The following is a 26,903-nucleotide window of genomic DNA, read 5'->3' on the forward strand; positions in this document are numbered from 1 at the left end:
ACTTACATGTATTTCGAAGTTTCCCCCATCTCCCAAGCAGCTTCCTCCACACTGCATCGTCCTCACAAATTGCCCATTATAGAGGGGATAATATTATGATGTATTGGCGAAGGTTTGGGGACCTCCAAGTGCTGTCTTGGCCAATGTATGTCATGGAATTAAGCCCCTACCACGCATGGCCTCCCGAAAATGCAACAGACCATGGATGGGTGTGAGCCCTAAGGTCACCTGTGGTTCGGAGTTGGTCGGCGAAGCTGCCTACAGGTCTGTTGAAATATAAAAGTTGTCTGCGCTAGCCGACTATCAATTTTGAAAAATCTAAGTCACGAAAGTCATATTCTGCTTGGGTGCGATCGTGGGATGGAGCTAGAATAGGATAGACTCCCAACCCAGCTCAGACCATGATTGGGGAGTGGTTGTGAGCAAAGCTAACGTTGTGAGAAGGCCCTGAATGTGTGAAAAGGTCAATGACCCCGTATCTTACTTATTCAAGCTGCGTCAGTTGGCGCCTCTATCTGGAAAACGAGCGTATCACAGATGACTGCGTAACAAATGCGTTAAGCTATGAACGTGTCTAAATGTTCATCACCCTTGGAGAACCATAGACTTCCTGGGGCGGAGCAAAGCTTCAATAGAATACCATGTGTTATCTACCCTTCGCTTCGCTAAGCCGCTGAACTCCATTTCCTAGACGAGTATGCTAAACAGATTTCGTTTTCCTGCGGTCTTTTAGGTTTAATGCCAATCAGCCAGAAAACGACCAATCGCAGAGCGTGTTTGAGCTGACGTCAGAGCAAATTTCTCCCAGTACCGTCAGTGAACATTAGGAAGAACATTTTGCATTGAGCAACCCACAGCTAGGACTTCGGTTGTGCTGGCTCTCCTGTAAGATTTGGTGAGTCCTTTTAAAATATTCAAATGGAGGCAAAAGCTGGTTTTAGGCGTTCAAAACAATGTCTTTCCTTAGATTTCATGCAAACAGGTCTATTTTAGCGAATCATTAATTGCCTGTCATTTTATGTTTGCAACAATTTTGATTTACGGTTGGGTAGCTGGCGCAAGTTGGATCGTAATGTTATTTTGAAAGGGCGCAGTGGCAATGACAGATTTGTCTTTCTTCGTTACAGTTCCCTAGATACATAAGACGGCTAGGGAGCTATTGTCGTTAGATATTGCCTTCCGGTTACAGACTTACCATACCGGTTAAGACAAATCATTCAGACCGCATCTCGTTTCTTGAAGCTACACTCTTCTCCATCTCTGTGATATATTACAACGTTGCGTGTCGGGAGGACTTAGATTCAATTAGAGATGTCCTTTAACCGTCCATAGTGATAGTTTCTATCATCTTTTTACAGATATCAAACGTCCTTCTGTTCTGTCATACGTTAATGCGAAAGTGTAAGTCCCATCGCCGAATTGGGCCGTATCTCCAGGCATTCCGCGCGGCTTTTTAATATTTCGCTTGTAAGTTTTGGACAGTAGGATCTATAAAGGGCAACCGTCCAACAGGGATAATGGAATTGGACCATCGTTAGCCAAAATTACCCCAATTTTCTGACGGCGATTTACGTCCTTTTGAATTTTGCTTTGGTGAGTCCTTTGAAAATATTCAAATGGAGACAAGAGCTGGTTTTAGGCGTGAAAAACACCGCCTTTTTAAAGATTTCCAGCAAACAGGTGTATTTTATATTTTCATGTTTGCATGCCTGTCGTTTAATGTTTGCAGCAATTTTGATTTAAGGTTTTGTAGCTGTCGCGAGTTGGATCGTAACGTTATTTTGAAAGGGCGCAGTAGCAAGAACAGATTTGTCTTTTTTCGTTACAGTTCCCTAGATCTAGCCATTGGCTAGGGAGCCATTGTCGTTCGCCCTTGCCTTCTGGTCACAGACTTACCATACCGGTAAAGACAAATCACTCAGACTATGTCAGGCTCGTTTCTCGAAGCTACACTCTTCTTCTCTGTGATATATTTCAACGTTGCGTTTTGGGAGGACTCATATTCAATTAGAGATGTCCTTTAACCGTCCATAGTGATTAGTTTCCATCATCTTTTTACAGATATCAAACGTCCTTCTGTTCTTTCGTAGGTTAATGAGAAAGTGGAAGTCCCATCGTCGAACTGGGTTGATGCATACCGCGTGGCCTTTTTAATATTTCGCTTGTAATTTTTGGACAGGAAGATCTATAAAGGGCAACCGTCCAACAGGGGTAATGGAATTGGACCATCGTTTGTCAAAATTACTCGAATTTTCTGACGGCGATTTGCGTCCGCTTTCACGCGAATTCATTGATTTTAAGTCTGCACGTGTTGCATATCTGTGTATATTGGTTCAGAAAAATAGCGACGAGGTTGTTGCTTGCTAATTAAATACCCGGTTACACAGCCGAACATGGCCTCCCGACCTTCTCCCGACCATGGTTGGGATTGGGATGCGATCGGGCTGTGGGGCTTGGTCGGATGTGGTTGGCTGGTGTTCGGCGCGGTTGGCTGGTGTTTGGCTGCGCCAGCCGAATGTTTTGGATTTTCTAAAATATTCAGCTGTGGACGAGATGTCTGGAATGGGTTGGCTGGTGGTTGGGAGTTTTAGTGGTCAAGGCGTGCTTGAGAGTCAAATTTGACTAAAACTGGTCAGACTTATCCGGACCTACCGCCAGCCTTGGGTGGCTAGTGGTCGGGAGCCATGTTCAGCTATTGTAATGCTTCAGTCCCATTTCCAATCTGGGGCCCGGCCGGGCAGCTTGTGGGAATGAAAAATAGAATGTAAAAGGCATCAAAAGACACAAAGCGTAAAAATACTCTTAGCCATACATTTGTGCATTCTATTGATATGAATTTGTATGTTTCGTTTTTTGGAAATGGGACAGAACTTCAGCGGGGTTTTAGTCTTTTGCATAGGCCATTTTTCACTTTACCACTTGCCGCGTTTTCAGCCGTTAATGGTTGAAAAAGCCTAAGTAAAGACCGTTGGCATTATTAACGCGTTGAGTAAAGAAAGAAGGATCTGTTGCTATGGACAGGTTGGTGTTTTTCCAAACGCTGCCAGTTCTACCGTCAGGGTTAGATGGATGGACGTAAGACACCCGTTTCAGACATGTTTGCTTTTCTCAGTTCATAATTTAGTCAAGGGAAGTCTCATGTAGCGCGAGAACGTGATCTGACTAATAATGCCGGTGTCATATGCGGCAAATATCCATCTCTGTCTGGCTTAGAAATGACCCTCAGGAAAAGATGCTGTGTTTCCGGTTACGGTCCTGAAAGAAATAAGGTCGGTAGGTGGGGATTCTCAAATGTATTATTAAACTGACCATAGAAGTGTTAAATAACTTACTACACATTCCTACATCAATTGTTTGAAGCCTTTATATGTTGAATGAACCCTCAGCGGTATACTTTCCCGGACTGATTAATCTGTCGACCCGGGGTCCGCGCGGACCGAATTACATGTACAGTTCTTTTTGCAAGTTTTTTTAATTAAGGTCTTCAGAATACAACTACCTTAATTATCTTCGCCGAGAAGATTATGTTTTCCGTTACTCCAGCTAAGGGGTGGGTCTGTATGTATGTCACGAGCATAACTCAAGAAAACTTTGATGGATATTCATGATTTTTGGTAGGTGTGTAGCGGTTGTGCGAAGAAAGGCCAAGTACAAATATCGTTCACCTTCCGTTTTCAAACAGTACTGCAGCGGACGTTGCATGTTTGTGTGTTTGTATGTAGGCAAAAAAAGTGACGAAAACGTTGATGGATCTTCATGATTTTTGGCAGATAAGTAGCGGTTGTGAGAGTAGGAAGTAAAGTAAAAAAAACATACATTTTTGAATACTTTATGCTGACACTTAGCACCGAAAATATCAAATCACATGTATTTTCAGGGCCTATGTCCATAAAATCAGTGATTGCTGTTATAGTGGTAAACATAATTTTTTTCCTGATTGGTGCTGAAAAATGAATTAAGGTAAGCACCAAGGCAGAAACGGAATATACTTGAAAGGAATTCCATTCGAAAGAACGGCTGGGATCCGTGTGGACCCCAAATAAAAATAAGTTATAAAAATTATGTAAATACATTAAACGGAATGATCTTCAGCGTGGATGGTGCTAACATTCCAGATGACAATGACTTAAAATACCAGACAAAAAACTTCAAAAATATTACAGAATATATAGTGCTGGCGTCCGCGTGGACCCAAGGTACACTGTTAAGGGCTAAAAGTGTATGAAATATTGAAATTCTTTAAGACAATATGCATGATTACCTGGATTCCATTTTACATTTTCACCACTTAGATGTCAGATCGAAAATATTATGTCCCTTTTTTTTTAGCGATCGACAGAAAAAAAAGGCTAGGGTCGGCAGATTTTGTCTAGGGGCGTCGGTCAGGTAACAGGAAAAACAACATTTTTTCCCGAGGCTTTATTTGATGTCTCTACGGGAGCAACAATAACAATAACCGCCGCCCGAACATGTCGGAACCGGGTGCAATTTGCATTGGTCTGATGAACCCTCCTACACAGTCTGGTGATAGACTTCTTGTCTTCATGGATCCGACATAGATGAAATTGGTTATTTACGCCAAGGAATTTGTGTGATGTGTAAGAACGTGATATAACGCATGCTGTCCTCACAATGATGGATTTCCACGGACACGAAAAGTGTCGTCCTATATTGATGTAACAAGGCCTAATGGTTGTTGTGTATGCGCGCGCCACAACTTTCAGTAAAACCACGGCGAGACAAAGAAATGTGCCAAATACTGCCACTAGTCTTCACGACTTGACATGAATCAACTTACAGGCAACATCAATGCTTTGTTCATTTTCCACAACATCTGTTATGTTTTACAAACGATGCACCACAACATTTTAGTGGTTGATGGCTTGGAAGAAATTATAGCCAGGGGATCGAATTCTTCCACCTGAAAACTGCTGTCGCCTGAGAGCCTATCAGAGCCTTTAAGCCTATCAATGTCTTCAGGATATTCTGTCTTAGAAAGTGTACAAGTGCATATTTGTAACATTTGCACTGGATACGTTTAAAGCCATGAAAACAAAGCTAGCCCACTCCTTTGTCAAACGCATCCGCTGACATTATCAAACGGATGGTCCAATTTGACGACTTCTTTCACAGTGCCTTCTGGAACCATTGCCATCAACCTGTTGGTCTTGAAAATGTGACAGGGGCTATAGAGAATGTTCAATCTATGCTGTCTGGCGGTCAAGTGGGTCAGTATTGTTGAGTTTAACCGGTGAAATAGTGCTTTGACACCTAACGATCACTGCAAGACGATGACATTCGGTAGGTCATAATAACCTTCGAAATGTAGGATGAAAAAGATCACCACAGTCACTCAGAACGTGAAAGTGATATCGATCCAGTTTCAGCTCACTGACGAGCTATTCTTCTGCTTGTCGTGTGAGAGAAGACAGTCACACTATGTACGCCATATTCAGAGGTTCATGTACCTGGAAAATTCTCTTTTCGACAAGCACAATGAACAGTCACACTACCGGTGAAATGGCCTAGTTGGTAGAGTGCTCGCCTTGCACACGGTAGGTCGTGAGTTCAAACCCCGGCCGGGTCATACCAAAGACTTTAAAAATGGTACATACTGCTTTCTCTGCTTAGCACTCAGCATTTGGGAAAGAGTATGGAAGTTAAACACACATCACTACCAGCGGGCCAGCCCCCTGCTGTAGTGACTTGCACAATGTGTGTGGCCCAAGGGCTATAGAAATGGAGATGGGCGCCACCCCGATGCGTCTTTTCAAGACGCCCGGGTCACTTTAACTTAACTTTAACAATGAACAGTGGACTACGGGTTAACGTCTCGTCCTAGGGACTGCAACTACGGTAGCGTGCATGTCCGGTGAGCGACACAGCTGGGATTCGAACGTACGGCGTCTAGTTCCATGAGCAAGGTCACTACCCACTCCACTAATCACGCCACCTACTTACAAACTTTAAGCGGCCATATACAAGACTGCGCAAATTATGGCTGTCCCTCGCGACCTTCGAAGGAGTGCAGCCATGAAGTGAAGAAGCATTTCAAGCAAATGAACAGGAAATCCCTACTTACCATACTCCTAACACGCTGCAGCGGTTCTCTAAGTGGCTCTTTCCTGCCTTTTTTGGAAGACGCATGGCCGAATGTACATAGTACTCAGGATTTAGGTGGGTGGAAGATGTATGCAAGGTTCTGCGTAGAGCCTGCAGCCCTGTTAGCATTTTCACTTTAAAAGGCCACAATTGCTATGTTGCAATTCAAAAAAGGAAAAAATGTAACTCAATATGGAAAAAAATAAAAATGAAATGAAATAGAATAGAAAGAATAAAGTAGAATAAACTAAGACAGAATAAATAAAATAAAGTAAAACAAAGAAAAATAAGATAAAATTAAATTAAATAAAATTAAATAAAACATACGAAATAAAATAAGATAGATTAAGATAGGATAAATAAAATAAAGTAGAGCAGAATAGAATGAATTGAATTAAAGTGATGTAAATTTTAGTAAAATAAAGTAAAGTAAAGTAAAGTAAAGTAAAGTAAAGTAAAGTAAAGTAAAGTAGAGTAAAGTAAAATACAGTTATGTAAATGAAACGAAATGAAATAAAACAAAGGACACGGTGCTCATTGCTCCCCTCTTTTATATTAGTTCATCTTGATTTGAACGGACAAAATGACAGCATACATTAGCTAGTTGGAGCAAGCCTATGGTTATGATACAGACAAAAAGACAAGTAAACATTGTATATGTCACAACAAAGAGCAAAATCCCTGGGATTCTAATTGAACTTTGGAGGCGCGATAGGCATATTTTGATGCCATATTGTCTCCCTCGGCTAAGCCATATGTCGAAACGATTATTCGAGGTTAATAACAAAATCCGGTCTTCATCGCCCTGACTGCCGCCTTGGCATTTCACGCTTCTCAACGCATCTACCCTATCATTGTCTTTATCTCTTGGATACACTGAGAAGACAGGCGACCTTTCATTTGAAGTTGAGCGTTTCGTCATTGAAGCTGGTGCAGAAAATGGACATCTTGTTCTAGGGTGACTGCTAACCTTTTGGAAATGGTAAACTGTTTCACGTCCACGGAGAAGGAGATTGCCAGTGGAGGATGCAATAAATCCATCAAAAGACCGTTTAATGGCGTATTGGTTTTCTATTTGACGCTTGAGCTGCTGTGAAGGTCATGCAGTACTGGGCACGTAGAGGCTGGGTTTACCATTGGTGCAGGTCGACGTGTATACTAAGTGGATTACTTAAACGGCCACGCTGCTAAAACTATGATCGAAGTCCCTCCGGTATCAATCCAGTTCAACGACCCCATACCTACCCAAATGATGCTAGCGTTTACTAATTTACTCTGCAAATAATGTCCTCATTTGCATATACTACATCAGTTGATATTCCTGTCTATCCAAATAACACAGATTAGTCAAAATATGGGAGTCCTATCTTAGCAAAGAAGGCCCAGAATGCCGATTCTTGAACATGTCCCTCGTCTTCCCAATACCTGCCCACCTACCCAAAATTATGAACGTACATCAACAGCTTATTGAGTTATGCTGTTGACACTCCACCATAGCCATATAGAAAATATAACCTTCTGTAATGCTTACCATCGTTTCAGAGAGGATGGATAATAAAGAAAGATGCTGACTTACTTATCAAGTCGTTCAGTGAATATTTACATTTGGCAACGAAGGAGCGGATGGTGTTGGTAAATGCTAAGATCAATTAAGCCCCTTCGGGTTGCTCAGTGTGTTCATTGATCTGACAGTCTTATCCGAGTATTGACCCAACATTTTCTCCACATGGTCTGAGACTCGTAAATGTACCGCTCAAAGCTATTCCCTTGTTAAAAAGGGCATCATATTCAACAATTGGCCATTACTTTTTGGTTTTGACAGTGTTACCTAACATTTTTGATGAATATGTTAGGTAATGCTGTCACAGGATGAAGGTGGCATGGTTAGTACAGCCATTCTGTACATATTCGATGGATTACCATAATCTATGCTTATCTATATCAACGCAGGTTGTGATAATTGGTTCCGCCGTATTTGATTCTGATGTTGCTAAGTCCATGGTAATGAATATCATTACACAGTGTTGCATTGGATCTCCTTGGATCAATGAACAATTAAATAAATCGCCAGGAGTGACGTACGCACCATGCAACGATAACTATTCATTCCGACCCGAAGGCCAAACGAACTTATTGACTTTCAATTTCCAAGAAAAAGAATTTTGAATACGAGAGTCGCGAATACATTGCCAACTACGCACGAAAACAAGGAATTGCCGGCATCGCTTGCTTGTGATTAGGCAAACCCTGTTCATTGTTTAGCTTTGCAAGGGATGTCATGATTTATCTATATAAAGGAAGGAGCGAAGGAAACGAGCCCATACGCACTCGTCTCCTTTTCTAGGCCACACGTGGAAAGCTGAAGCTGACGAACGTGTCTCATAGAAAGTGTTATATACCAGAAAATGGGCTGTTTGATGTGAGATTACTTCACCATCCTTGGCCTGTCACTTTGTGTGCCTCTGCGGATAAGCATAAGACTACGATTCACGTATATGACGTCGCCTCCTTAAAGCAGAGCATCTCAGGTCTACTTGACGGACGTCTTGAGATAGTAAGGAAATGTGCTGCACGTAGTCCCTTCATGTCGTTACTGGAATACAGAAAAACTATTCTTGCAAGCCTTGGGATGATAGCGATACCTTGTGTTGGCAGGGAATACGATAGCCCATTTAGCAAAAGACGAATTATGCCCCTACGCAGTTTAAGGGCAAGGGTCATACTGGTTTGCATTATAGCCCTTCGAGTGTATGCTTAAAGAGATACTCTTACCGTCTTTTCTTGACCATGTATCAGCGGTAGCACTATATATGATAATAGTTGCATTACCCGAGGCAAAAAGCGACAAAATTTGCAAATCAAACAGCACCAGAAGGCTTAGTCAATGGGACTGTTTCAGTTGTAAAAGCCATTAACGAGTAGAAACTGTGATTACATATCTTCAACGCCATTGGTGAAAAGCAGGCAGGATTTACCCAAGAATCCCGTGGTGAATACTTGAATTATGTACTGACATTTACATGACAAAGTAAGGTCTGCTCACTATATGGAGATAGGTCATCGCTATCGAAAAGCGCAGACGTTAATGCCACTACTAAATTCTTATATTTGAACGCGTGATAATCATCATCAACAGGAGACTAATAACAAATTATCCTATAAATTGCCAACCTTTCACTTCATGAGCAAAAGTTCTTGTCGACATATATATATATGAACAAGGTATGAAGATATAAGAGTATTTGACAGGGATGAGAGAGCAATGCAATAAATGTAGCTTTGCCTAATATATAAACGGGCTGCTGCTGCTGCAATACTGTTGAAGTGGACAAAGCTGCCGGAATGGGCAGCGAGACAGCGAGTCTGATTTTCCCCATTTAATGATGCATAGGTTGTTAACAGAGGGTTTACCCTACTAAATTCCTATCCGAAACAGCAACAGGAGAATCGAGCCCACATAAGTCACAGTTCCATTACACGAGGATGAAATTGAAATATTCGATTTTGCCGTTGGTAGGAAAGGTCTTACCGTGTCGGAGAGCAAATCGCTCACGGCTGGCCTGCTGTCCCCTTTGGGGTGAGATGCAGCTCGACCCGTTGTCCTGTAGCAATAGTTACCGTGGGATGTCGGAGTCGGTGGAGATATAAGGTTAACTGGCCAAAAAAGAACAGATGAGGTAATGGAACCAGTCTGACAGCCGAGTGCAATTCCGAGGGATGAGAACGAAAGAAAACAGAAAGGATAACGAAACCAGCTTTAATGCCGCACGGGAGTCTCTAGTGATATTTGTAAACTTGCGACTAAATTTCCTAGTCTGTACACTGAATAAATTGCAAAACTTCAAAAATATGTTACATTTGCGACACAGCGAATAGAAATATACGTATCTTATAATAGGAAAGTCTACGTTTCACTTCTATCGCACTGAATAGCAAAGTATAATTTCAGCATTAAGCATTGAAAAATAGCATACTGAAGTAGATGTGATTCGAGTAAGACACCCCGAATTGGCACCAAAAATTAGATTAATGTTGATGTTGATAGAATGAGGGCGAGTGTGTATTAACAGAGTGCGGACTGATAAACACATCCAAGACCACATGCAAGATTTAGGAGCTACTCAAGATCTAACTAGTTGCAGGATGCTTAATGTCTCTTGAACGTCTCCCTATCCTCGTTTGGAAGATAAGAGACAACGTGCTTACAATCTTAACTATCATGAAGGATCGGAACTTGAGCCAAGTAAGACTTGCTGATGGGACCAGGATGACCATTGGTCTTGAAATATCCTCCCATTATGAAATATGAGGCCCCTGCACCTGGAATTGTAGCAATAGATTAGCTTCGCAGGGTAACAGGTGGGTTTGCATAAACTAACCGGCTGAAGATTAGAAGGAACTCAATGTCGTTCAAATAAGGGTTTATCGATCAAGAGTGCTGGTTGCGATTTGAATGCGATTTCAATCCTTCTTCGTGCTAGTTCTAATCTAGTCCGACAAAGTTTCAGTTCTGACAGAATGAATATAGAAATAGGGAGGATAGGAGCATGGATGCCACAAACGATGAATGTGGGTTGTCTGGTCATCACACCTATCGTCGTTTGTAACTATCTGGTTCATGGGATACAATCAACTCATGTAATACATTCTACTTTTCACTGCCAATGAATTTAACCTAGTCTCTACCAGAATCTAAAGTGGGTTGCCCGCAAGAATCGTAATCATTGCCGAGACGCGGTGAATGACCAGAGGAGCTAGCCACAGCAATCTTGCTGATTTCTACTTATCCCATTACTCAATATCACTCCTAATCAGCACACTTTAAAGACTCAGCTGGATACCAGAACATATCTAGAAGCAGTAAGGATTTATTGCCCTTTGTTATTTGTTATATACAATGTCAAGCTCACGAGGTATCAGGAGCATAATCGTTCATGTGAGCAGTCACATCCGGTAATGTTGACTGTTACTTAAGCAATCGTGGGTAGGTGGGCTATCAAATCAGCAATGTAGCATAGCAATTGTATTGGCCCATGTGTGTGTTGTTAGTAGCTACTTCAGATTTTCCAGTCATATCTAGTATGGGATGCAGCTCAACCCGTTGTCCTTTAGGCAATAGATGCTGTTGAATGTCGTAGGCGGTGGAGCCAAAGATATAGGGTTAACTGGCTAATGACAACAGATGTGGCGATAGAGCCAGTAGTAGTAAATTTCCAAGGAATGAGAACGAAAGAAAAGCAGAAAGGATAACGAAACGAAACCACCTTACATACCACAATGTAGTCTCTAGTGCTATTTGTGTATTTGCGACTAGATTTCTGAGTAGAGTTTCCTTTTTTTTATCCAAAATGTACAATGTACAACTTTCAAGACTTCTGAAAACATGTTTCATTTGAGGCACCGCAAATAGAAATAAACGTATCTGGACTCTAAGAAATTGTACATTTTGCTCCATTGCAACGAACAGCAAAGCACAATTCCAACAATGACAAATAGCATAGGACGTGATCTGTGGGAGACATCACGAGTTTGTAACAAAAGTTAGAATGATACTGTTAGAATGAGGGCAGGTGTGTATTATTCAAGTGAGCACTGATAAAGCACATCCAAGACGACATGCAAGATTTAGGAGCTACCTAAGATTTAGGATGCTGAATGTTTCTTAAGCGGCTCGCTGTCCTCGTTTGGAAGATCCAAACTATCATGAAGGATCGAAACTTGAGCCAAGTAAGACTTGCGGATGGGGCCAGGATAACCATAAATATTGGTCTTGAAAAATCCTCCCATTGGGAAATCTGAGGCCCCTGCACCTGGAATTGTAGCAATGGATTAGTAGTGAATGGTTTATTGATAAAAAAACACATGAGAACAAACGGCATTGCAGTATAGATACTGAATTGCGCCGCAGCTTACAATCACATATACAGTAAAGTCGACACGATCAGAGTACTATGTACAACAGACGATAACAGTTCATATGTCCAAATGATCGTTGACTAATACAATTAAAAGCTAGATTTCAGTTCGACATTACTACTAAAAGCAAGGTTAATGTCCAGCCGGAGTAACAGATCAGAGTTTTTGTCCGCCAAGGAGTTGCGCCAGCGCAGGTTTGGCACTCGTGGTGTAACGTTTAGTACCTCTGGCTTGAGAGTACTGGAGTGAGTTCCTCAACAGTCTGCCGTGCTGTTCACCTCGAGTCGGAGGTAGCCAGGAACAGAAACGTGGCGATTGTCTCACTTTGTTTGCAAAGTTCACGCAGAGGTCGTGTCTGCGGTCAGAAAGAGTTTGCAGATTTAATCCTCTCAGTGTGTCCGTATACGAGGTATACTGGCGACCCAATATGATCTTACAGGCACGTTTCTGAACGCGTTCCAGTCTGTTGATTTGGCTGTTGTTGAGGGCGGCGTTCCAAACTGGGGCTGCATACTCAAGGAGCGGTCGAACATACCCGGAATAGATGGCCGTCAGGTCCTCTGTCGGAAGGCCAGCTCGGCGCAATCGGCACAGCAGAAAGAGGCGCTTGCTCCCCTTTGATACCATACTGTCCACTTGTGAGTCCCATCCCAGGTCGGACTGGATCTGAAGTCCGAGAAGTCTGGCTTGTGTTACTACAGTGAGTGCTTGGCCTCCCAATGTAAGGACTGGGGGAGGTGGTGGTCGTTGCCTAAAGCAAAACTGTAGAACTTTGCACTTCTTGGGATTCAGCAGCATATGGTTTCTCTCTGACCAGTTGTCTAACTCGTGTAAGTTGTTCTGCATGGTTGAAGGTGAGTAGACCGGTCGGATTTCCCCCAGGTTTAGATCATCGACATACTTCCAGTAGTCGCTGTTTAGTGTCCCAGCATCGTTGATCATGGCCAAGAAGATCAAAGGCCCTAGCAGAGTTCCCTGAGCCACCCCACAGGAGAGTGACTCCCAGTGTGATAGTCCATGTTGGTAACGTACCCGCTGTCTTCGGCCCGACACAAAACTGCATACCCAGGGCAGAAGGGAAGGCCGCGCCCCCATTTGTACGAGTTTTGTGATAGCTGTCGTGTGACAGACTCTGTCAAACGCCTTGCTGAAATCTGTCAGTACAAGGTTACCGACAGATTGCTTCCTCTCTGCGCCTTTGAAGAAAAAGTCAAGGATGTCTACCAAGCAGTGGGTTGTGGAAATTCCTCTGAGGTTCCCGAACTGTCTGGGGTCCACAGTAGGTAAGATGTCGCGGAGGAGCCGGAGGAGCCCCGCAGGGTAACAGGCGGGTTTGCATAAACTAACCGGCTGAAGATAAGAAGGAAATCAATGTTTTTTGAATAAAGGTTTATCGATCAAGAGTGCTGGTTGCGATTTTAAAGCGATTTAAATCTTTCTTCGTGCTAGTTCTAATCTAGTCCAACAAATTTTCAGTTCTGACAGATTATAGAAATAGGTCGGATAGGGTGGACGGATGCTATAAACGATGAATGTGGGTTGTCTGGTCATCACACCTAGCGTCGTTTGTAACTATCTGGTTCATGTGATACAATCACCTCATGTAATACATTTTACCTTCACTGGCAATGAATTTAACCTAGTCTCTACCAGAATCTAAAGTTGGTTGCCCGCAAGAATCAGAATTATTACCGAGATACGATAAACGACCAGAGGAGCTAGCCACAGTAATCTTGCCAATGACCGCTAATCCCATTACTAAATATCAGTCCTACTAAGCACACTTTAGGGACTCAGCAGGATACCAGAACATATTTACAAGCAGTAAGGTTTTATGATGCTGTGGCATTTTTAGATCCGATGTCAAGCTCACGAGGTATCAAGAGCATAATCGTTCATGTACTAGATCCGTTGTGGTCAGCTCGCTTTCGATCTTCCAGTGATATCTAGTATGGGATGCAGCTCAACCCGTTGTCCCTTAGGCAATAGATGCTGTTGAATATCGAAGGCGGTGGAGTCAGAGATATAGGGTTAACTGGCTAATGACAACAGATGTGGCGATAGAGCCAGTAGAAGTAAATTTCCATGGAATGAGAACGAAAGACAGCAAAAAGGATAACGAAACGAAACCACCTTACATATGCCACAAGGTAGTCTTTAGTGCTATGTGTATATTTGCGACTAGATTTCTAGAGTTTTTTATGCAAAAGGTACAATGTACAACTTTCAAAACTTCTGAAAACATGTTTCATTTGAGGCATCGCAAATAAAAATAAACGTATCTGGACTCTAAGAAATTGTACATTTTGCTCCATTGCAACGAGCAGCAAAGCACAAGTCCAACACTGACAAATAGCATAGGACGTGATCTGTGGGAGACATCACGAGTTTGTTACAGAAGTTAGAATGATACTGTTAGAATGAGGGCAAGTGTGTATTATTCAAGTGCGCACTGATAAAACAAATCCAAGACGACGTGCAAGATTTAGGAGCTACTTAAGATTTAGGATGCTGAATGTTTCTTAAGCAGCTCGCTGTCCTCGTTTGGAAGACAAGAGACGACTTGCCTGCAATCTGAACTATCTTCGGTGAGGGAACGAAACTTGAGCCAAGTAAGACTTGCTGATGGGGCCAGGATGACCATTGGTCTGAGGAAATCCTCCCTTTGGGAAATATGAAGCACCTTCACTTTGGATTATAGCAATAGATCAGCATGTCAGGGTGTCAGATGGGTTCACACAATGAAGGGTTAAGGAAGGGACCATAAACTAACCGGCTGAAGATTTGAAGGAACTCACTGTTTTTCAAATAAGTGTTTATCGACCACCAGAGCTGGTTGCAATTCCAAAGCGATTTTAATCTTTCTTCGTTCTAATCTAGTCAAACAACAACAGTCTGGTTTTGACAGAATATAGAAAATGGTCAGATAGGGTCATCATCATCATCATCATCATCATAGATGGTAGTGTTAGGTGCGTGCAAGCATGCCGTAAACGATGAGTGATAGTAGTCTGGTCACAACACCCAGTGGCGTTTGCATCTATCTAGCAATCTTATGTAATACATTCAAACTTCACTGGCAATGGATTTCACCTAGTCTTCATCAGAATCTAAAGTTGGTTGCCCGTGAGAATCGTAATCATTGCCAAGTCACGATGAATAACTTGGCAGCGGAGCTAGCCGCGGCAATCTTGTTAATTTCTACTAATCACATTACTCAATTTCACTCCTTTAAGGACTCATATGAATACCATGAGCGATTTAACGCAGTAAGATTTGATTGATTTGTTGTATTTTTAGATCCAATGTCAAGCTCATGCGGTATCAAGAGCATAATAGATCATATACTAGATCTGTTGTGGTAAGCATGCTTTCGATCTCCCAGTCATATCCTATTATGTTGACTGTCACTTTTGACTTCAGCAATCTTGCAGGGGGGGGGGGGGGCTATCAAATCAGCATTGTGGCAATTGAATCGGCCCAGGTGTGTGTTGTTAGTTGCTACTTCAGAGTTATAAATGTACGCAGATTTGTGCAAGGTGCTCTTAAAATCACGTTCTTGTGGTTACGGTCTGTCATCTTAAATTAAGAGAGAGAGATTCATTCTACGGTATTTGAGTACCTTGTAGTAAAGCCATCCATCTCGGGGCTACGGCTACATTCAGGATTTTTGGGACGTCAGAAACAAAGGAACAGCTTTAATCATCCAAAACTGACAGAATCAACTGATGGAGAATAACAGAATCAACGTATCTAGCACCAGATCCACGTTAGCCTAGAATCCAGTCTTGTTAGCTTTAGCGCACTTACAACTAGTGGCTACCCTGCCAACATTCCAGTCTTGTTAGCTTTTAGTTACAGTTACACAACACAGTAGGGGCTGTTCCCTATATGGAGACAAGCTCTCTTTGTCTATCTTAAATCGAAGGCGTGCATGCTACTTGTAAATCCATATGTCTGAGCGCGTGATAGTCATCAGTAGAATACTAATAACGAATAATCATGTAAATGGACAGCTTTCCACTTCAAATGCAAAAGTACGTGTAGGTAGGTATGGACGAGCTATACGTGGTGTAGATATATGTGACGGGGGTGGGAGAACAAATGCACTGATGAAGCGTTGCCTGATGTATAGTAAAGAATGTAACTGCTACTGCCAAACTTTTGAAACAGATAAAGCTGCGGAGTAGGCAGTAGGCCAGGAACACTGACTTCCCCGTTTAATGGGTTAGGTTTCAAAAGCCCTATCCAAGACAGAACAAAAGAGTGACGCTCACACAAGGCATATTTCCATCACACAAGGATGAAATTCAAATATTCGATTTTGCCCTTCGTAGGAAAGGTCTTACCGTGTCGGAGAGCAAATCGCTCACGGTTGGCCTGCTGCCCCTGTGGGATGAGATGCAGCTCGACCCGTTGTCCTGTAGCAATACTTACCGTGGAATGTCGGAGTCGTTGGAGATATAAGGTTAAAAAGAACAGATGAGGTATTAGAACCAGTTTGCCAGTCGAGTGCAATTCCGAGGGATGAGAACGAAAGACAACAGAAAGGATGCACAAAACGAAACCGGCTTTAATGCCACACGGGAGTTTTAGTGCTCTGTGTATTTGTGACTAAATTTCTGGTTATAATTTCTTTGTACAAAATGTACATATATATATTGTAAAACTTCTGTAAGCTTTAAGTCTCCCTATCCTCCACTTGAAGATAAGAGACAACTTAAACGCATTCATACAGTCTCAACTATCTTAGGTGAGGGATCAAAACTTGAGCCAAATACACGTGTAAAACCTGCTGATGGGGCCAGGATGGCCAGCGATCTGGGCAACTCCTCCCATTGGCAAAAACGAAGCTCCTGCACTTGGAATTGTAGTGATAGATCAGCATGGCCGGGTAAACGATGGGATCGCAAAATGAAGGATTCAGGGGGACCAGAAACTAAACCGGCTAAAGATTAGAAAGAACTCAACTTGTTCCAAGTAAGGGTGTATCGATCGCCAGTACTAGTCGTAATTCAAAGGCAATTCCATCTTTTTTTCGTGTTCTAATCTAGTCCAACAACGTTTTGATTACGAGAGAATATATAAAACGGTCGGATCGGGTCATTATCAATATAGATGGTCGTATAGGGTGCGTAAAAGCATGCCCTAAACGATGAATGGAAGTAGTCTGGTCATAACACCCAGTGGCGTGTGCAACTATCTGGCATACTAACCATCTCATGTAATACTTTCTAAATTCACCGGCAATGAATTTAATCTAATCATCATCAGAAGAAAAACGGTTGGTTGTCGAGGGAATTGTGATCATTGTAGTTGTCGATGAACCGCGAATGACCTGGCAGAGGAGCTAGCCAGGCAATCTTGCCAATTCCTACTAATCCCATTACTCAATGTCACTCCTACTCAGCATACCCCAAGGACTCAGCTGGATACCAGGACAGAATTAGAAGCAATAAGATTTGATGGCTTTGTGGAATTCTCAGTTCCAATGTCAAGTTCACGAGGTATCAGGAGCATAATCGTCCATGTACTAGAACTGTTGAGGTAAGCTTGCTTTCGATCTCACAGTCACATCCAGTATGATAATGCAGCTCGACCGGTTGTCTTGTGGCGATAGTTACAGTAACTGTGGAATGTCGGAGGCGGTAGTAATATAAGGTTAACTGACTGAAAAGAGAACGGATGTGATGATAGTACCAGTGTGACAGTTGAGTATAACTTCAAGAAACGGAAATACAACAGAAATGATAACGAAGCAAAACCAGCTTCGATGTCACACGGGAGTCTCTTGTGCTATTTGTATATTTGCGACCAGGTTTCTGAATAGAGTTTCTTGATACAAATTGTACATGTATAAATTGCAGAACTTCGGAAACCATTTTCCATTTGTGACACAGTAAAATGGAAATATATGTATCTGACTGTAGGCAGGTCTACGTCTTGCCCCTATCGCACCGAAGAGAAAAGTATGATAATTTTAGTACTGACAAATGGCATGCTTAATTGGATGTGATCAGAGTGAGACAGCACGAGTTGGCAACAAAAGGTAGAATGATGTTGATGGAATGAGGGCGAGTGTATATCAAAAGAGTGCACATACATAACACATCCAAGACGACATGCAAGATCTAGGAGCTACTTAAGATCTAACTAGTCGCATTATGTTGAATGACTCATAAACAGCTCGCTGTCCTTGATCGGAGGATAAGAGACAACTTGCACACATGTCCACAATCTCAGCTATCATAGGTGAAAGAATTTGAGTTAAATACGACTTGCTGATGGGCCTAGGATGACCAGTGATCTGGGCAACTTCTTCTAGTGGGAAATATGAATCCTCTGTACTTGCAATTGTAGCAATAGGTCAGACAGTGTGACAGGTAGGTTCGCACCATGAAGGATTAGTGGGGTGGGAGGCATAAACTAATCGGCTGAAGATTAGAAGACAGTGAACGTTTTCGAAATAAGTGTTTATTGATCACCAGGACTGGTCGTAATGAAAAAGTAATTCCATTCTTCACGCTTGTTCTAGTCTAGTCCAACAGCGTTTTAGTTACGAGAGAATATAGAAATCGGTCGGATAGGGTACGTAGACGGATGCCATAAACGATGAATGAGGGCAGTGTGGTCATGACACCGAGAGTCGTTTGTAACTACATGGCTCATGTAATTCCCTTAATCTTATGTAATACATTCTAAATTCAATGGCAATGAATGCAACGTCGTCTCCAACAAAATCTAAAGTTGGTTGCCCACCAGAATCGCAATCAATGCCGAGATACGGTGAAGGACCTAGCTCCACGGCAATCATTCTCAATTTCTACTAAATCCTATTACTCAATATCACTCCTACTCAGCACACAATAAGGACTCAGCTGGATGCTTGGACAGGTAAAGAATTTAAAGCAGTAAGCTTTTATGAATTTGTGGCATTTTTAGATCCAATGTCAAGCTCAAGCTCACGAGGTATCAAGAGCCTAATCGTTCATGTAATCGATCTGTTGTGGTAAGCTTGCTTTCGATTTCCCAGATACATCCAATAATGACGGCTGTAATACCCGGCAGGTTGGCTATCAAATCAGCAGTTATAGGGAACACAGCAGCGTGGCAAATTGTATTGGTCCAGGTGCGCGTTCTTAGGTGCTATTTTAAGATTATAAATGTTCACAGCTCTGAGTAAAGTACTCTTGCGTTATTATTTCCTGTGGTTATGGTCTGTAACAGCTGGACTTGCAATTGTCTATCCTCTGAAGTAAATCGGAGATTTGTAGGGGTGTGTGCAAGGGTGAAGCACTTGTAGTCCCTTGCCAGTCATTAGTAGTGGGTGATTTATTATTCTGGTGCAGAATTTGCGTTCCTGGTAGAGCAGGAATCCGTGTAGGGGCTGTGCGGCTGCCATCAGGAAATTGGAGATGTCAAAGGCAAGAAAGCGTGGTTATATATAGCTACGGGACAGTTTAAATCAACTGGAATCAACTGACGGAGACTAGAAGAATCAACGTTGCTAGCACCTTATTCACGTTAGCCTAGAATCCAGTCTTGATAGCTTTAGTGCACGTCCAACGGTGGCTACTCCGCCAGTTACGTCCAACGGTGGCTACTCCGCCAGCAATCTAGCCACTGAGTGTTGTGACCAGACTAACAACTGCGGTAAACCGCTAGATCCACGTCGGTTGTCAGTCTTGCTTCCTGGTAGAAATCTTGAGAGTAGAATTATGCCTAGATAATATTTATTGATGAGCCTGTTAGGTCCGCCCTGTGGGTCTGGCGATATTCAGTATGTGGCCAGGAGGCGTACTCTGGGCTAGTTAGATCGGAACTAACCGTAAATTGTTCTCAGACTTTTATCTGACATTGTGGTTGAAAATTGGCCACTACAGATCGAAGAAAAGCTGGATAGCAGGACTCTCTATTTGTCTATGACGCACGGCACGGCATCGACCATCACTAGACTCAATTTTCGGGGGCTTAAAAGATGTTTGCCAGAGAGTGTTGTTAAACCACGTTTATGGGCAAGATGAGTGGTAACTTGAGATTGAGTCTCGATCTCATTGATATAAGTTATTAAGCGGGAGCGGTACTTGTGTTAGACCCAGAAGATGAACAAATGTGCTTTGTGGTCAATATTATTTCACCCTTAAAGCCTACCAATATCGTACGGGTAGATAAGCCGCCTTAACTAGATGGCGATCACCGAGCGAGCGTACTTCGACCGAAATTGGATGTGCGTAATTGGAATCAGTGATGCAAGATATAAGAGTATGATTTGAAAGAAAACAGAACACACGTTAAGTAAATATATTCGTTCTTTTTATAGGAAATTTGTTGAGTAATTTGTGAAATGTTTGGTCGCTCAATAGTCTCAGCTTCTTTTGGAAAGGAGGAAATCTTTTGAGCAAATGTTGCTATTATATAAAGGCAGCCCGTAGAGCTGGCAGCAATTTCCATATTCAGGCAAGCGTATCATATTCCCTTATGCAAACAAGTGCGTGACGTTAACGGCAATCTCATAAATCCTTACAGATTTGCAGACCACCAAGGCGTGTGGAAGTCTTCTAAGGCACTGTCAACAACGTCGACCTAGAATACAAATCTGGCTACGTACTCTACACTTTTGATCAGCTTTCACCACGCACGGTGTTCCCTGGCAAATTAGCATATCCTTCAGCCTCTCCTTACCAGAGAGGGTCTCATCCCGCCACAGTGTCTGCAGAGTCAGCATGGCTGAGGCCGCGAAGACAAACCTCACCATCAGCGAGATCTGGGACACGTACGGCGACTACGGGCCTGCCGTTGTCATAGACGGCAAGAGCGAAGACAACTGCAGCTACAAGATCGGCGAAGACTACCTGGCCTATAACCGGGGAGACTCCCTCGCGGCCAGCATCTTCGTGGGTACGATCTACGTCGCCACGATCGTGACATGCGGCATCGGAAACATCCTCCTCATGGCCACCATCATCATGTACAAGAAGATGAGGACCGTGACCAACGCCCTCATTGCCAACCTGGCCTTCTCGGACTTCATCGTGTCCGTGGTGTGCGTCCCCTTCATCATCGACTACTACGTGGTGCGCGCCGAGCGGCCGTGGTTCTATGGAGACACCATCTGCGCGGTCATCAACTACCTGCGGATGGCGTCTCTGTACGTGTCCACCAACTCGCTACTGCTCATCGCAGTGCACAGGTCAGTCTCATTTATTCTATTCTATTCTATTCTATTCTATTCAACTCTCTCTCTCTCTCTCTCTCTATATATATATATATGTATAATCGATTCCATTCTATTCTATTCTATTTTTCTGTACTCTTCTCTTTTATTCTGTTCTATTCTACTACTCTTTTTTATTTCATTCTACTAGCATTCTATTCTATTCTATGATAAGCAACATTAGCTATTATCTCAAATAGCTTTTATCGAAAGCAATTTTTGAGCTTTACTATCCAGACTGAGTAATGTTTTACCTGCTATAGAAAGATGGTCAGTTATTTTACTTTTATGACATGCTTTTCTATCACAAATTCCTACGTAGCGTGTCAACTGTTAAAACGCCTCTTTTACTGGATCTTTAATTTTTTGTTCAAAGACGTTTGGGAGGTTTTCTCAAAATATGGGAGATATGAGTTGTGAAAACATGTTTATAGCCTAACATGTACGTACAACGCGAGTTGTCTTGTCAATGAACAAGGCAGAGCATTTCATCAGTAACTGTGATATGATTGTCAGTACGTTGAATCAAGTGGGGCCGGAGAAAAAGTCTTTTTCTAGGCCCTTCTGATCGAGTTGTCCTTAATTCTCTTGCTTGTCCTTAATTCTCTTATATAAGATTAGATATTTGGGTCAAACGTGTTCAAAGCACTGATTATCTTTGAGGGACATATTACAAAGCAACGAGGTCAATGAAGCCTTTCATATCCCCCTTAGAGCTTAGATCTCTAAGGTACCGCCATTTGATTATCCAGCTTCAATCAGTGAATAGGAATTAAGGACTTAGCCCTTAGGACGTATCCTCGAGAGAAAAGCTTGTCGGGCTAAGTCCTCAAAGCCTTGATTAGCCCAAATCTGTCTGTCTGTCTGCCTGTATTGCATACCCAGTAAACCACACCAGATTTGTACGGAAGAGTACAGGCTGCATATCTATATAGATTTATTTGATCCATTAACACCGGGAAGGACCCTTACTCTTTCGATAAGTATGGTGGCTTCTTTTACGTGCTCAAGCTCTGGCTCGCCTTAAACACGGGACCTCCATTGAACGTCTTACCTAAGAGATGTCCCTGACGGAGACAGGTACTCATTTTCACCTGAGTAAAGTGAGGACATTCGTGTAAAGTGCCTTTCCCAAGGGCACAACGTCGACGCGACAAGTCAGGGAACCCAGGCTTCGAACCCGTGACCTCTGGATTCCGGGCCAAACACCCTGCCACTGCGCCACCGCGACGCCACATAAATCGTCGATAGACAGAGGGAGAGAGGTTTCAAATTTAACGTCTATTTTTTTGAGGTCGAACGTTGAAACAGCGAGATAGGGGTGTACTCGGTGACAACCGTAGGCTTTTGTGTATTAAGACATATACCGAGGGTGTGCCTGGTGAGCGGTTGAGTAGTTTTCTATAAGCTATCAATCATTCGTATCCCTTAGGCGTATCCCTTAGGCTGTTACTTAAAACGGGAAAGACTACAGAATATTGCTGATGCTGTGTAAATGCCAGTGCGTGGGCTCGCCCTCTGTGCTTCAGATCTCCCTTCAGCATGCTGAGTAGATTGACACAGTGTTTTCGTTTGCGTGCTTTGTATCTGATATTGCAAATTCCAGGGATTTTTGTGCATGCGTGTCTTGTGGTATTCTAAAGATGTGTCCAAACATAGACCATCTATGAGTTACTCTACTTTTTGTGGTGAGAGGTGTTGAGAGAAACCTGCCAATCCTTGCCTTTGGGGGGGTGGGGGAGGGCGACCGCTGACATAGAATTTCCTATCTTACAACTGAGTGATAAAATTAAAAGCAGACTTTTTCTATTTCACACTCAGATGACGCCTTTGAACAGTTAATGTAAGAATGTTTAGTTTAGTGAACATTGTACTTCTTCGTCTAGTTTATCAATATGCTTGTGCGTTACAATGTATGTCTGTATATTTACAATATGTTGTTAAAAAATGTCCCTATGCACTTCAGTTTCACGATATTAAGGTATTGTTGAAGGGTGGCTGAAGAATTTTGGGATGTTTTTGAAAAAACCCTTTCTTAAGCTTTATAAACCTTCCTCAACCTTAATTTTTTTTTCAGGTAGTACCTTATAGCAAGGTGATAATTTAGGCAAATTAGTATGATGTCATGATTACGTCATCAAGATTTATAAGGCCACGCCTTGAAATATCGATTTTTGCCGATTTTTTTTTGTTTGATAACACAAAAAAATTCGCCAAAAATCGATATTTCAAAATATTCGCGTAGACACGCATCATTCTTTAAGTTTTACTACCATGTACATTCCTGCAAAGTTATATTGATGAACATCGAAGCACAAGCCAAGGAGAGCGTTTTTTCTAAAAAAAGGGGCGTGGCCTTATAAATCTTGATGACGTAATCATGACATCATACTAATTTGCATAAATTATCACCTTACTATAAGGTACTACCTGAAAAAAAATAAGGTTGAGGAAGGCTTATTAAGCTTAAGAAAGGGTTTTTTCAAAAACATCCTAAAATTCCTCAGCCACCCTTCAACAATACCTTAAACTGCATTTGTTGATCACTTCGGACGAAATCTAAAAAAAAAAAGAATCCATGCCTACCACCCTAATTCTTGACAGGACTATAACCGTAACCATAACCATTATTTTCATAAGCCTTAACTATTGGATGTGGCAACCTTGAGAAATGGCCTTTTTATCTCTGATGCACACACGTTGACACAGCCGAAAGCACCAAAGTGACACGCTCCGTTTAAAGATACGCCTTGTACAACAGGACTTTCTACAACGTCAATCTAACTAATACCTAGTGACATTAAAGCCAGAGATAATGCGCCTCTACGAGAAAAAAGATTCAATTTTTAACCGCAAAAGCTCCCGGTCTGTTGATAATGAGATCCCAGAGGATGTTCAATTGTCTACCGCGCAGAATTATTAGCTCAAGGCTCTGCTGCGTTCTACGGTGGTGACCTTTTGGTAATGGTTTCCCCACGTCTGCGAGGACAGTGCATAATTTGTACGTGATTCTCGAGATTGATGCCGAGATTTTCGCGGGCTTTCTTTTCCATCACCAGCGCTACGAAAAGTACGAAGAAACTGCAAAAAATCGATGTGAATGTATACGTATGGCTAACTAAAAGATCTTTTCCGGGCAAAGAAAACTTTGGAAGACGATTCCCATATTTTATCATAGTGTTGTTTAGATCTTGAAACCTATACTGCATTGTTTATCATACTTATCGCGTCGCAATTGACATCGATGAAGACCAGGCATCACAATATAAATCGCCTCAAAACGTAACGTAACACAGCAGATGTGTATGTCAAGTACAGTATTTATGATAACTTTTAATCGTAATTTTGAACAAAAAAATATCTTTTACCCGGGGGTACCCAACCCCAACCACACCTAAATTTGTTCTTTAATTTTACCTAGCCCCTCGGGGCATGAATGCACAATAAAGGTCTTTCAGTCATTATACGTACTATTTTTGGTTAATAGTATGCTATCAAAATGCATGTTATTGTGTTCTATTAACATTCTTTGTCATTGTTAACAATTTATTCTATACTCTTATTTTATTATCCATTTAACTGCATCAGATTTTTGTTATATCTATGTTCTTCTAATTCATCTGAGAACTATGCTATTATTATCATTATTTATATTTGCTAAATTCAAAGCAAAGGGGCTTAGCATAAGCCTTTTCGGGCTTCATGGACCTTTTGCACTTTTTTCCCACAAGATCGCTGAGCGTCCAAAATTGTATTTGAAAGTGTAACCCTTGGTTTTGTTATTGGAATATGATGTACAATGTAAAATCATGGCCTTAAAGACAATAAAGCACACAAAAAAAAGTATTAAAAAATCTTTATGCATGACACGCGTTGAGCAATCAATCAAATCTTGAGTCGCTCATGATCACCAGTCGTTTAACGGTCGAAAGACAGTGTACTTACACTACGAACACGCATCATACATGTAAATATATATATATATCAATGTTAACGGGGTTTGCCTGTAACCACCTTCACCTTTGGGCTGACCTACTCGCCGCATATTCTCATTATTCAGCACACCGGCCGTTCATATTCTCTTTTGATAGCCTGTCACTTGCTCGCATGTAAAGCGCGTGGGATGTGATGATAAAGTGAATGCCTCGAAAATACCATCGTCAGACTCACATCAATGGTTCACATATTGGTTGTGCAGCGAAGCTTTTCAGCATTCGCTTCACCTCCTCAGGGGCACTATTGATTAATAACAATAATTTATATTCGCACATTAATACCCGAAGGTTAAATAGCAGGCTAATAGGTAATGTACCATAGTGTTTATTGACGGGGTAAATGGACCAATGTTAAACGATGAAGGTTAGACTTCCAGGTAATAAAATACACCAAAAAGTGTAACTTCAGTACGTAAGTGGATTCTTCATGACTTTGGAAACGATCAGACGTTTTGAGTTAGCATCCAGTACCTTTCATCAGTGACACTAAGCAAGATCTGTCAATCAGCAGGCCGGTTTTTAACAACGAAAATGAAGTTAGCATGAAAGTTCATCTGTGTTGGTAGAATTCATTATTAACAAGACTAAACATTTCGTCCAACACTATGAGAGAAATTGGGACTTACTCCAAATTGAACAGAGACGGGGGGAGGCACGTATCTGGCACGTATGACCCGCTACTGCGATCACGTGTCGCTGACGTCACGTTGCAGTAGCCGGGTCATTCCGTGAACAGGGTTGATGGAGTCAACCGAAAATTTGGGGTAAGTTCCAATTTCTCTCATAGTGTTGGACGAAAAGTTTAGTCTTGTTAATAATGAAATATGAAGTGATAAGCAAAAATAAAATACAATTTTGGATAGTCCAATAGGAAGCAACATAAGACAAAGTCCAGACAAAGTTGATTAATGTTAATGAGTCAATAAGCTCCTGTTGTTTGCGTACAGGAGTTAATGATGGGTCGCGGGTAGGGCTAAACGATCACTTTTGTAGGGTATACAATGATAACGGATGATTGAGAATGAGACACCATATCTACATATAGAAGAATGCTATTTCGACATGCATGACAACACAGAAATATCCAAGTTTTGATTTGCGTTTAAATTGTTTGTGGGTATTAGATATGGTACTTTTAAAGACACGGAAGTTATACAAAACTTACAGAGGAAAAAAAGGGAGGCTGCAACTTTGACAAAAAGGAAGATGACACCTCGTGAAACTCGTTACGCTACACTGTTCCGTCAGGCTTTATAGTTCATCAGATCTATCTTTACTTTATAGATTCGCTGATCCCACGGAATGTATAAACTGCCAAGACACACAACTTGAAGATAGAGTGTAGAGCTACCATGTTATTTCGGACCACATTTCAATTGCGCCACAGGTTTAAATGATATCAAGACCGAAATGAATTTTCTATTGCTTCCGAACCGGGGAAAAACAATTTTGTACTTCGGATGTTCAAGCGATATAGACAAGACAAAAGCGTGTATTCCCCATCCGCATCTCACTAACGTAGTTTATTGAAAAAAGTTTTGCGTTGTGAGTAACTGCGTTCATTGCTTTTCAATATAACCTGAAGCATTCGAAGCTCACAGTTCGTAGCTATTACCCACGAGGTCCTTTGTATTCGCACCTAGCACCATTTATTCTGAACAGGTTCGTTACATCGC

At 41.9% G+C, this 26,903-nt stretch overlaps 1 protein-coding gene across 1 annotated transcript in view; it reads left to right on the forward strand.

The window, feature by feature from the left end:
- The first annotated feature begins 826 nt into the window (after positions 1–826).
- The window catches only part of LOC136437892 (prokineticin receptor 2-like), a 32,917-nt gene continuing 6,840 nt past the window's right edge, over positions 827–26,903 (forward strand). Inside the window, exons 1-2 of the mRNA XM_066432462.1 lie at positions 827–895; positions 20,545–21,208. Of these exons, the coding sequence (XP_066288559.1) occupies positions 20,742–21,208 (467 nt within the window). The 5' untranslated portion in view covers positions 827–895; positions 20,545–20,741. The remainder of the gene's footprint in view (positions 896–20,544; positions 21,209–26,903) is intronic.

The sequence above is a fragment of the Branchiostoma lanceolatum genome, chromosome 7 (genome assembly GCF_035083965.1).
Source record: "Branchiostoma lanceolatum isolate klBraLanc5 chromosome 7, klBraLanc5.hap2, whole genome shotgun sequence".
NCBI lineage: Eukaryota > Metazoa > Chordata > Leptocardii > Amphioxiformes > Branchiostomatidae > Branchiostoma > Branchiostoma lanceolatum.